This window comes from Lactuca virosa, chromosome 1 (assembly GCF_052849685.1).
Source record: "Lactuca virosa cultivar CGN04683 chromosome 1, Lactuca_virosa_CGN04683_v6, whole genome shotgun sequence".
In the NCBI taxonomy this organism is placed as follows: domain Eukaryota; kingdom Viridiplantae; phylum Streptophyta; class Magnoliopsida; order Asterales; family Asteraceae; genus Lactuca; species Lactuca virosa.
The window spans coordinates 225,168,253-225,182,096 of NC_136426.1; the positions used below are offsets into that span (position 1 = coordinate 225,168,253).

A 13,844-nucleotide genomic window follows, 5' to 3' on the forward strand; every position below is an offset into this window, starting at 1 on the left:
TTGATTTTGGCATCTAGTTGTGTTTTTAAGAGTTTTTGGTCTTTCTTAAGGGTGTACTTCTCATATTTAAGGTCCTCGTTCTCCCTTTTTAGTAAATCATTTTGTTCACGAAGAAATTTAATCGTTTTAATGCAAGTTTGAGAACATGAAACTTCATTGATCGGAATGTTTGAGGAACTCATTGTTTACCAAAAAATGCCCTTTGACTAAAAACTCAAAAGTCAACCTTAAAAGTCAAATTTAAAAAATGAAACTTAAAAGTCAAATTTAAAAAGTCAAACCGAAAAGCTAAATTTGAAAATTTGAAAGTTAAACGAGAAAGTCAAAGTTTAAAACCAAAGGTCGAACTTGGAAGTCAAAGTCAAAATTTTAAGGTCAAAAGTCAAAAATAATAGTCAAAAATTAAAAGTCAAAGTTTTGGGCTGAAAATGAAATTTTAAAATTTGAAAAATTGAATTTTGGGCTAAGAGTGTTAAAAATGCGAAATTTGAACCGAGATAGCGAGTCTTTATGAATTAAATTGGGAAGGAATGAAGCATGTGGCAAGCTAGATCAAGTGGAAAGGCGCTGGTTTGAGGAGGCAAGGGACGTAGGTTCGATCATTGCAACCCCCAAAAACCTTTTAATATTTGCTGTTGTTGCGAACTAAACCACACGCGAGCCGAACATACTGATGACCGCAAAAGGCGAGGACCAAGACTGATTGGCCGAGAAGGAAGCTGATTGCACACGAGGTTGCTGAGCCGTGAACTCTTCTTGGTCGTATACGAACCGCGGACCGCAAACCCACCGAGGACCGTGAAATCTTCTTCGGTTCATGGCCGTGAAAGCTGCTTCGGTTGGTCGATAAATCTTCTTCGGTAGGCCGAGAACCCTTCTTCGGTGGCCGAGAACCCTTCTTCGGATCGCGAAAAAACAGCATTTTTCACCTTGTTTTGCTCCAAAACTCGATCAAAAACTCGTTTTTATGAAAAACTCAAAGAACAAACCCCACTATTTTGCCAAGATCTATCCAAAAATGCAAAAATCCTTCACGAAAAAGATCAAATACGCTTCAGATCTGCCAAATTGATTGATACAATCCAAACTCTAATACCAACCGTAAGTCCCAAATTTGTTTGACGTATCAATCAGATCCAATTGATGGTGCGAAATCTCAATCAATTGGATGATGCAAGATCAAAATAGAGAAGAATGAGAAGAAAAATAAGATGAATCTTCAATGTATTGATGACAAGAGTTATGATCTAACACAAGATTCTCACACACACTTGCACCTTCTCTACTTTCTCTCTCTAGAACACCTTAGAGTACACACACTTAAACTCCTTTTCTCTCTTAGCCCTATAGACTCACATATGCACTCCTCACCCTTACATCTATTTATATGGAACATGGGCCGTGAACAGGTTCACGGCCGTAAACACCCACTTGGGCCGTGAACACACAACTGCAAACACATATTACATGACCGAAAACTATTAAAGCCTAGAAAAGCAAAGTATAAAACATATTTTTGACCCAACACCGTGTCACGTAGGTACCCCACTAATATATATATATATATATATATATATATATATATATATATATATATATATATATATATATATATATTGAGAAATTAATTGTTCTTTTATTTTTTTCTATCCGTCCTCTTATCATTTTTAGATTATGGCAAGTGTAATAATTTCTTTTAATTTTATTAAATATGACAAATATGTCCATCTTAAATATATAGGAATAGGAAGATGATAGGAAAAAAAAATAGGAAGATCATAATGAGAAATTAAATATCCTCCTAACTCCTAAATATTAATACTAAAATTATCAAGTGGTTGTTGGTTCATAGCTAAATGCTAATACTAAAATTATCTTGCTAATTTGAGATTGCGTAACTGTAACCATATGCTATTACAAAAATCAATAACTTTGCTAAAAAATAAAAATAAACAACATATGCTTGATTGAAATTATTCTTTCACGTGTTAAACATGTTTCATTTGGATGAAATATAATAAGTATTAAGAATCATAATAAATTACAATGATTATCGTACATTAAAGATTTATGTTGTTTATCATGAGTCTTATTGAGGATTAAAATGCACTCTACGCGATGACGATAATTAGGACTAATTAGCTTCCCAACGACATGAAATCTTGACCTAAGTTTGACACGAACGACCAACGATAATCCTTTTCCAGAGTCCAAAATGTCTTGCATAATTCTTCCTGCACCATACATAGGTTTGTTGGTTGTTCCCAAGTATAACAAGAAAGATGTTGGTCCATTACTTGATGCGTAGAGTGCTCGTGTTTCCTGAAAATGAAATTTAGCCAAACATGATTATCCTATATAGTTCAGAATAGGTAGGTTGCATTTGGTTTGGTTGTTTAAGTTGAGATTTTAACCAATCAACATGTTTAATAAAAGATGTTGTGATTTTTCAACAGTAACCAATATGTTAGATAAGCTAGTTGACATCATTTAAATCTATTTGTTTTAGTCTGAACCCCTTCTTTAAGCTGCTGAGCTCACTTAAAACTATTTGTTTTAATCCCAACCTTTCTTTCAACGTGTTTGTTAAGTGAGTTGGTCTGATCTGGCCTGCTTGCCGCCAAATATCCATTGTTACTAAAGCTTGATAATGATAAGAAAGGCATCCAAAGGGGTCGATTTTTGAAAACTGGGGACACATATGTTTGGCATCTAAAGTGGAAACGACCACCAAGAGGGTTGAGGATATGTCACAATTGCAAAGCTTAATGGGTGATCTTAACAACATTACATTTTAGGACCAGGAAAAGAAATGCATCAGAGTACCAGTGACACATCTGGGGAGTTTGTGGTTAATTTCCTGAGAAGAGCAGTTGAATCCAATATGCATTCCAAAGAGAATTAGATACATTATTAGAAAAACTGGTTACCGATAAAAGTTAATTTTTTTGGTGGAGAATGTTGTGAACATGATACATTCGAAATAAGCTTTGTCTAAGACGGGTGTGGGAGTTAACTCTCTTATGACGTCATAATTTAATCAACCTACTTAAGTATTTTTAGAACAACAACAAAACAAATTGTATTAAGAGAAATCAAATATCATGTTATCCTTTATTCTTATTATTTTTTTGCTCATTAGATTAAGATAAGTGTCAAAAACAAATAATAAATAAATAAATAAATAGAATTAATGGATCACTATGTAATTGCTTTTTAAGAATAGTAGGATAATTAGGAAAAAAAATAGAAAAATATTTAATTTTTCTTGTATCAAATACAAAAATGCATGTGGAGGACTAGCAACCCTATTTGAGTAAACATATGGACTAAATTAACAAATTTAATTAAATATGTTAAACATCTTTTCAAGGTGTTTGAGGTATTTAAGTAAGAGGTTTTTTTTTTGTATGCACCTCATAATTTGTTTTCTTACCTCTCTTTTTATTTTATTTTTTGGTCTTGGTGTTGTTTTTTGTTTTTTATGTTAATTTTTTTGGTTTTAATATTTTTAATAAACACATACTATTATTATTTTTGTTTGAATTATCATTGTGTTATTTTTTCATTCAGAATATCTATATGTTATTTTTTTTTGTTCGGACTATCTAGTGTTATTATTTTGTTGTAATTTTTATAGCCGTTAAATAAAGCCTACACATAAACATACATATAAATGTTTGTAAATTTTTTTTAACACAAGGATACGTCGGAAAAAAAAAATAACACAACGATAGTCCGAAAAAAATACAAAGGTAAAGTTAAAAATACATCAAATCAAATCAATTTTTTAAATAATAATAATAATAATACAACAAAAAAGCAAAACAAAAAGAAGACAAAAAAAAAACGATAAAATATGTTAAATCAAAATAGGTTAAAGAAAAAAAAACAGAAAAAAAAAGTATGTAGAGAAATTTCAGAAATTTCAAAAAGTACGTAGAGAAATTTCAAAAATTAAGGTATATATATAACTAACACCTATCAACTAAACACATTTAATTAAATATGTTAAACATCTGTTAAAAATGTTGGATATTGATTATTTAAAAGGTGGTTACCTTATTGACTTTTGATAATGCTAATAAAAACTTTTGATTGTTTGTACGAGCGTAATATATATATATATATATATATATATATATATATATATATATATATATATAAAAATTGGTATTTGTTTTCTTCTAAAAATGTTTATTATATTGGTGGAATTACTTTAAACATCATATAGATCAAAACCTCTATTTTTTTTCATTATCAACAATGTCATACAAATTTATCCGTTTACCCCACTTTTTTTTTCATAATTTTACTATGTATTAACAAAATTCGGTAAACATTGGGCATGTTTGGCAAAACAAGCTGGTAGCGGGTGGCGGGTACCGGTTAACGGATAACTGGTAGCGGTTAGCGGGTAACGTTTGATTTTGGAGCGTTTTGTTGAAAGCTACTCCATGTAGCTTTTTATTTTGGAGCGTTTTGTTTAGGTTAAAAGCTAAACGCTCCTGCCGCTGAACGAAACTTTTTCTTTTCTACTAGCGTTTTCTTAAAAGATAAAAGCTCCGAAACGCTGCGTGCCGAACACGCACATTATAAAACAATTTGTTAGCTTGTTGTATTTTCATAAGATCCAACAATTTCTTTTAAACTCTGTTTTAGTATTACATAAATTTTTAATAACTTTTACAAAATAAATATATAAAATATTTTAATATACAATTTCAAATATACCCTATCAACCAGGGGTGTTATTCGATTTTTTTTTCGGTTTTCGGTTTTATTTTTACATCTTAAAACAATCAGAACCAAACCAAATAAGGTTCAGTTTAATCATTTTTGGTTAATTCGGTTACAATTGATTCAGTTCGGTTTAACGGTTAAACCGAATAAAATTTCACATGTAAAAAAAAAAAACATACTAGACATTCACCAAATGAAAAAATACATCAATAGATAACATATTATATTTACTCTTTCACAATATATTGTCTTGAAATGTCGATATAGCCAAATAAATTGTAGAAGTGAATTCATATAACTTTACTCGTATAGGAAGGAGAAAGAAATAACCAAATGTTAATTGACAAAATAAATATATAAAATATTTTAATATACAATTTCAAATATATCCTATCAACCAGGGGTGTTATTCGATTTTTTTTTTGGTTTTCGGTTTTTTCGGTTTTATTTTTACATCTTAAAACAATCAGAACCAAACCAAATAAGGTTCAGTTTAATCATTTTTGGTTAATTCGGTTACAATTGATTCAGTTCGGTTTAACGGTTAAACCGAATAAAATTTCACATATAAAAAAAAAACATACTAGACATTCACCAAATGAAGAAATACATTAATACATAACATATTATATTTAGTCTTTCACAATATATTGTCTTGAAGTGTCGATATAGCCAAATAAATTGTAGAAGTGAATTCATATAACTTTACTCGTATAGGAAGGAGAAAGAAATAACCAAATGTTAATTGACAATTGGCTAATTAATTATTGCTTTTTAATACAATATACAAACAATTATAAATTTATAATGATTCATAATTAAATAATGAGTTATCAAAATATTTTTTAATAACTAATCCATCAATTTAAATAAAAAATGTTAATTTATAGATATGAACTATAAAAACATATATTAATTTAATAGGTTATTAAGTTTTTCGGTTTAACCAAAATAATGAAAATTTAACTAAAATCATACCAAATAAGGTATTTTTATTCGGTTAACCAAACCTAATTAACCAAATAAGCAAATAACCCAAACCAAATAAACCAAACATTATTTGGTTTGATTCGATTATTCATATTCGGTTTTTTTTATCACATACCTACATATACATCACCACCAAGGTTCTAAATAACGTAAGGTGTGACTTGGCGGCAATGTCAAGCCTCAAACTTTTCTAAGTCTTGGCGAACCACGTCGTTTGTAAGGCGTGACACAAGATGACAATTTTGTATATAATTAATATTTTTATATGTATTTTCAACTATTATTCATTTTTATACACAAATATGAGTTAAGACGGCGTTTTGGTAAAGTTTGACGGCATGTACAAACCTTGGAGCCATGACGCCATGACGAACTTTTTAAAACTTTGATCAACACTCTAAATGTGGGTTAGACTTGGAGAAATTTGGGTTAGACTTGGAGGATTGGGTTGATTGTTGCAAACTTTGTCTTTCTATCATGTATAAATTTTGAAAAGTCAAACTTCTACATTACATCACTACAGCAAAAATATGAATAAGTATAAAACTCTACTATGGATTCAAAATTCATAGCTATTATGCTACATAAAGGATAGTCGGTAGCGCTTTGTTCCTAAGAAATCCAAATTTGTAGCTATATTGGCACAAAACTTTCCTACGAATTCAAAATCGTAGCTATTTCAAAATTTTCTCATGGTACATTATACATATACATATTTACTAAGGGTATCCTTAATATTATCTTTTTCTAAAACTTTTTACAAATTGAAAAATATTTTTACCAGTGGAGATAAAAAACGTTTTTTAATGTCACATTAACCACATAAACTTGAACCTTGTAATGATTCTTACATTTAGTAATAAATCAATTTACATTATTTATATTTAAATATTTAAATATTATTATTTTTCATTAATATACAAAATAAAATTTTGATTCATTCAAAAGATTATTTTTTAAATTTTCAAAAAGACGTATATATCAAATATTAAAAAAAAAAAATCATTATTATCACGTAAATATTACGGTTTTTCTTTTATTTAAATATTAAGGTGAACTAAATTTATTTTTACAACATAAGATGTATGTTTAAAAAAACAACAAAGTATACGAGGGACTTTTTATAACATTTACGATATATTAGAATAAAGTAGATAGTTTTTAGAAAAAACATTTGAAAGGTTAACGATTAGAAAATGTTTGTGAAATAAGGTCTTGATAAATAAAAGTTATAAGTGGAAAATAAATAACCATTGAGATGCCCTAATTACCGTACATTGTCTTTCCCGGTGATCTTAAAAGCTTTTCCCCGACAATGGGAACCTAAGACTAAGGCTGGTGGGTGTGGGTTTGGCAAGGGGCTCGGCAACCTCGGCGCACACCGAGCCGACCCCTCGGCTTGCCGAGCTCGGCTCGACACCAAGGTTTATATATGCCAAGTGTGGATGACCAATGGGAAGATGGGGGTAGCTGGCAACGGCAATGTCCTTTTATTTTATTTTATTTATTTTTTATTTTTTATTTTAATTTTTGTTTTAGAAAACCTCCTATAAATACTATAACTTCAACCCATTTTAACTCATAACATTAACTTACAACTCAAATATACTCTCTTAAAATGTCTTCTTCGTCATCTTCATCAGGCATGTTTGATGCCTTGCTTGAAACGACTATAGAGGTTATTCAGGAGGCGGAGCAGATGATCAAACGACTACAAGAAGTAAATACTGAGAATGCACGCCGGAGGAAGAGAAGATACATACAAAGATTTCGTGAGGCGGCTAATGATCTACTAATGCAAGATTACTTTGTGGATAAAGCCAACTTTATAGGATACTATATTTCATCGTCGGTTCCGTATGCATAAATCTCTGTTTTTGCGTATAGTAAACGTGTCACGGCAGCGTCTCCATTTTTTCAACAACGTCGAGATGCTAGAGGTACAATTGGTTTTACTCCTATACAAAAATGCACCGCTGCACTTCGTCAATTAGCGTATGCCACTTGCCCCGATGCACTAGAGGAGAACCTTATGATGTCCGGAAGTGTTGTACGAACCAACCTTCACAAATTTTGCGAGTATGTCATGAGATTATATGGTCCACGATATCTGCGCAAACCTACTTGTAGTGACATCCAACAACTGTATGCTCATCACTCAAACGTGCACGACTTTCCTGGAATGTTAGGAAGCCCAGATTGCCTCCACTGGGCATGAGGTTGTTGTCAGAATGCCCATAAAGGGCAATATACCCGAGGCGATCATGGTTATCCAACCGTTATACTTGAAACGGTGGCGTCACAGGATATGTGGATATGACATGCATTCTTTGGCTCAGTTGGCTCCCTTAATGACATCAATGTTCTTAACATGTCTTCGTTACTTGACGACATGTACAACAGGACTGCACCAAACTCCTCTTTTCAAGTAGTTGGAACATCGTATAGGAACGGTTATTATCTGGAGGATGGGATCTATCCGGAGCGTGCTTGTTTTGAAAAGTCATTGTCTTGTCCAAATGATCGGAAAATGTTAAAGTTTAAGAGAGCTCAAGAGCGGGCGAGAGGATGTTGAACGAGCATTTGGAGCTTTGAAAAAAAGTTGACATATTCTTAAATATCTCGCGTCGTATACGAAGGAGAAGAAAATGAGCGAGGTGACGTATACTTGTATCATATTGCATAATATGATTCTCGAAGACGAATGAAATGCAATATGTGAGTATAATGAAAACGAGATCGTTCCACCGACACAAGTTTTTGAGGTTGGAAGCGCGGAGTACATGTCAAGGAGGGCACTAGTTAATGATGTTGAGACACATCATGTTCTTCGTAGAGACTTAACGGAATATATTTGGAATGTTAACGACATCCATCTTAACACGGAACCGGTCGACGATTTGAAGGTCAATTTTCCGATGAATATGTTCTTTAGATCTATCTAGGTTTGGTAATTTTAAATTCTATTTTTTTTTGTTATTTTGAATTTCTATGTTTTTATTTTAAGTTTAATGAATTTTTAGTTTTTAAAAATTGTTATGTTTGAAAGATTTATTTTGTGTATTTAAAAAAAAAATATAGATAGCATGACAAGTATGACAATCCGCGCCTACCAAATGACAGCTTTTTGTAAGAATGTGCAAAGTGTGATGTGACGCTCATGTGAACCGTAACATATGTGACACCACATCTACCAGCCTAACAGTCAAGTGCAAAATTTCATAAAGAAAACCTCAAAGGTTTAAACTTTATTTGACAATTGTGATTTACTCATGCTAGGTTGTATGTGGGTCGTTAGGCGTGGGACATAGAGACGGTGTGACTTTCCCTTTTTACATTGTTTTTTTTTATAAATCTATTAATTTTCTTTTTATATTGCCACCTCAAATTTTTTTCCCTAGTGTTTTCTTAATAATTCAGACGGGATAAGTTAATATTTTTATGGATCAACATTGAACGTTTGGGTTTTAGTGATGGGTCAAGTAGAAAGCTTACCGATGAGGTTACGATAGGAATATTGTTGAACGACAAAGTTAAAAGCTCGGGATGAATGTGAAGACCATAGAGGCTAGACTTGATGTTTACTAGTAGATTTATTGAGCAATTGTATGTGAGGAATTTGGTTGTAACGCCAGTGTTATCCACCCCTTCCCCTAGCTGAAATTCGTTCACTGTTCCTACCTGCAATCATACAAACACTCAAATCATAAATCGAATCCATTTAGTTTTTTTCATAAAGAGATGATTATTTGTATATGGGAAGTTTTGTAGTTTATGATCACAATCAAACTTCTTCCTACACAAGAAGGGCTTTTTGCAATTAATATGTAATACCACTTGGTGTACATCATTTTATTCCATCATTACAAAATAAAGATACCAACCCATGCTTGTTGTCATTTTAAACAAATTGGGGGTAATCATGCATTTTAAAGCTTACCACATGCATGCCTATTCATTACCCTAGACATTATCAACCTGTTAAAGGAAAAACCATCTAAAAAGGTAAAATAATGGAATAGCTCACTTTTAATACAGGCTTGGTTTATATTTGAATAACTGAATATACTAACAACTTCAAGTTTTGATTTTACTATTTCTTGATAATTGGAATTAATAAAATAATTGTTATACTTGTCCGTTGCTTCTGTTGACAATAAATTTTGCACTTAAATTTCGAAAAAGTGTGTTTAATATAGTTAAGAATATAAGTTGAGTATAAAATTTGGGGTTTTCTAAAAGTACCCCTCTTTTTCCAATTCCCCCCTTTGATTTGACTTTTTGTCTTTTATTGTTTTTTTTCTTATTTTGTTTTTTTATTGTTTTTAATTTATTATTATTATTATTATTATTATTATTATTATTATTATATTTTAATGTTATTATTAATGTTATAAATTTCGCACAAAATTTTAACATTTGAACGAAATTATAAATTCGAACGGCTATATGAAATCGGTTTTAAATATTTTTTATATTTTAATATTAATATTATTATTATTATAAATTTCGAATAATATTTTATAAATCGGACATTATAAATTTGAACGACTATATAAAATCGGAACAAAAACAAAGTTTGTCTCTATTAATTACGGATATTAATTGGTAAGGTATTAATTACAGATATTATATAGCAGTTCAAATTTATAATAATAATAACAATAATAATATTAATATCAAAATATAAAAAAATATTAATAACCGATTTTATATAGTCGTTCGAATTTATAATGTCGTCCGAATGTTAAAATTTTGTGCGAAAGTTATAATAATAATAATAATAATAATAATAATAATATAAATTAAAAATAACAAAAAAAAACAAAATTGGAAAATAAACAACAAAAGAAAAAAAAAGTAAAAAAATGATTTCAAAATCAAATGTCAAAAAATTGATTTGATTGATTTTAAGGGGATAAGTGGTACTTATAGCACAATCCATAAAATTTATCAATAATATCAAAATAATAAATATAAAACTTTAAAAAAAATGCTAAAACATAACAAATAGTTGTTCATTTAAATTAAAACTTGAGTATAATATTCTGACCGTTCACATAAGATTTATCTAAATTACATTTTTTTCTCAAAATTTTCGTTGAGTTTGATGATTGAATTAAATTGAAATTAAAATACCGTTTATTTTGTTTTTAAATCATTTATTTATATTTTTCAAAAGTTTATTTTTAAAATTATTTATTTAAAAAAAATTGTGTTATAAGTACCCTATAGAAAGATACATGAGTCAGTCACGAGTGTCACATACAGAGGGATACGATATTGAGGGGTACATAAAAAAATTGCCTTAAAAATTTGAAGAGGCCGAATGTTGTAGTCGAACCTTGAGTTCAAATTAAAGTAAACTATATTTATTTGAATTTTGTTGTTTCTCGATTGACATTTCATGCTGGCTAGTGCTAACCGCAACCACCAATAGCAAGGATATATTTTTCAAAAATAGTGACAATGATTTCAATCCTTGAAATTTCATTAATGTGAACGTAAGACTTGAACTGTTACATGAATATTAACTTAAAAAAAAAAGACTTGGAAAAAAAGCAAAGCAACTCCAAAGAAAGAAAGTTACCTTAACAGAGATATCGGGAGGAGCAGGCTTAGTAATGAGATAGAAGAAAAGCAAAGCAACTCCAAAGCTCACTATAATCCTCAAGCTTATCTGAAACAATATCCATACACATGAATCAGAGTGTGAAAAAGATACAAGATCCCACATCTTCTTTCCAAAACCCTTCTCTAATTCCTCCTCACTTTCCTCCCCATTGCTGCCACGAGCACCAACACCATGTACATTGTCACCACCGACGAAAACAGAGCACTTTTCTCCCATTTTTACCACCACCCTCTCTACAGCATCATGGTCGGGGCTTTCTTGAGGACCATAAGGGATCTTCTTGTCATGCAAAAAAGAGTTGGTGGATCCTCGGGATGAGGAGTAATGAGAGAGGGTGAGTCGGCGTTGGGTGGCTGGTGAATGGAATGAGATTACATCGTGGTTGTAGTGGGAGACGGTGGTGGTGGGACTTTGGACGAAGTATAGGGCCGCGTATGGGTAGGACCTGCACAGTGCTTCTTCCTCCGATGACTCGACAACCGGGTTTGTCATCAGGAGAGAGAGAGAGAGAGAGAGAGAGAGAGAGAGAGAGAGAGAGAGAGAGAGAGAGAGAGAGAGAGAGAGAGAGAGAGAGAGAGAGAGATGATAATCGGTGATCCACTGGCGTGAGTTTGGAGGGTTTTTAAACTGGCACAAAAGTGGAAAATAGTAAGATGGCGCTTGGCAAATGTATATTTTTTTCTTATTATGGCAAAAATATGTATTTATTTGAAGTAATAACAAACTCCGTGATTGTTGTGATGCAATGGGATTAATACAGAAAAATATCATTATTTTTAAATTATTTTTAATAAAGTTTTAATTCTTTTTTAATATAAAAGTCATGATTATTTAATTTTTTTTTGCCCAAATTAACCAAAAAAATCTTTTTTTATATTTGAATAACAAATGACAGATTATGTGATTTTTCTCAAAATAATGAGACTTTTCTGTTAAATTTTTTTTTATGATTTTTTTGAAACTTTTTACCAAAAGTTTGAGATTTTTCTCTAGATTTCCCTTATGCAATTGTTCATAAACCTAGACCAATTTATTCTTTGTAACATACGACGTAAATCAAACTTTTTTTTTCCCACTTATTGTGTCTCGCTCGAAGGGCATTACTTTGTTATCACTTGAGGGTTTCTTTGTCATTTCGTTTAGGGCATTACTTTGTTATCACATGAGGGTTTCTTTGTCATTTCGTTTTAATATAAATGACACCTAATATCATTTACCTATTTTCCCGATCATATTTATATTTTATAGAGAAATCAAATATTTTCTTACCTTTTGTTTCTAATTGTATAAAACAAAGCAAATGGTAAAATGAAAAGATATTACAAAAATAATTAATAGATTCCATATACATTATTTTATATGAATAGATAGATAAGTATTAATTAACGAAGTATAGAAAAACATTTAATTTCTCTATTTCATATTTCATTTTTCTATTTTTTCTTAACAATTTCGGATTTTCATTATATGAAAACTATCAAAGCATTACAAAAAAGAAATAAAATAATGTCAGAATTCAAGAAAGAAACAACTTAAATTAAAATTAATATCCCCCGACAGCTTTCGATACCAAAATGCGACAATACTTTGTCCAACAGTTGGAGCTAACATTTTTCTTTCTAGTATTTATCCAAAGATGTGACAACAATTGAATTTCATAATCCATAAGAACTCTTTGGAGTTCAAACTGCTCGTATGCTCCTCAATCTTCCTAAAGTTCCACATGACCTACAAAAACACCAAAGCAATTGCTTCAAATAGCCATCAATCGTTCATAACTTGTGAATAGTGAATGAGCTTCGACATTGAAACAGATCTGAGATAGACGTTCGGGAGGATGGGAATAATAAGTAGCACCTGTTGGGTTATGAGAGTCCTTAGACAATGAAAGAGGCAACGGAAGCAACATAATAATCATAACTCATAAGAAACCTCGGTTCACCAGATCTAGGCAACTTGTAACGCCCTTTGTCATGTATTTTATTTTTCAGCCCACGAAGTTATTATAAATTGCAATTTGGCCACTTACGATTGGCATACTAGCCTTGTACGTCGGGCGTAAGTTTTCAAGGTATGTCAAGGCGGAGGAGGGAGTATGTTGGGCGTACCCATGAGTACGCCGGACGTACTCGTACAAATGCTAAACCCTAAATTTTAGGGTGTGACCCCTATTTAATCATCTTATCCCTCATTTGGACATTCTCTTATCCAGCCTCCACTCCCTCTAAACCCTAGAATGAAACCATAGCTTGTGTATGAGAGATTTGAAGCTTGGAAAGTGAATCTTGAGTGTTTGGTGCTAGGAAGAAGATCATTCAAGAAGTGGTGGTGCACTCTAGCTTGTAGATCTAGAAACTTCATCCTCTTGTGCACCTTTTCAAGGTATAAAGTTCAAATCAAGGAGCTTGTTTAAATAGATCTTGTTTAGTCTTCATTTTGGTTCTTTTTGTCCTAAAGCTTGGATCTTTGTGAGTAT

At 31.2% G+C, this 13,844-nt stretch overlaps 1 protein-coding gene across 1 annotated transcript; it reads right to left on the reverse strand.

Annotated features, from left to right (window-relative positions):
- Nucleotides 1-1,947: 1,947 nt before the first annotated feature.
- LOC145164976 (delta-latroinsectotoxin-Lt1a protein) lies at nucleotides 1,948-11,937 on the reverse strand. Its single transcript, XM_079083618.1, has 3 exons — nucleotides 11,324-11,937; nucleotides 9,229-9,414; nucleotides 1,948-2,322 (listed from the first exon to the last, which is right to left on the reverse strand). Exons 1-3 carry the CDS (start codon nucleotides 11,858-11,860, stop codon nucleotides 2,032-2,034), a joined length of 1,014 nt encoding a protein of 337 aa, XP_078939744.1. The 5' UTR covers nucleotides 11,861-11,937; the 3' UTR covers nucleotides 1,948-2,031.
- Between the last annotated feature and the right edge of the window lie 1,907 nt (nucleotides 11,938-13,844).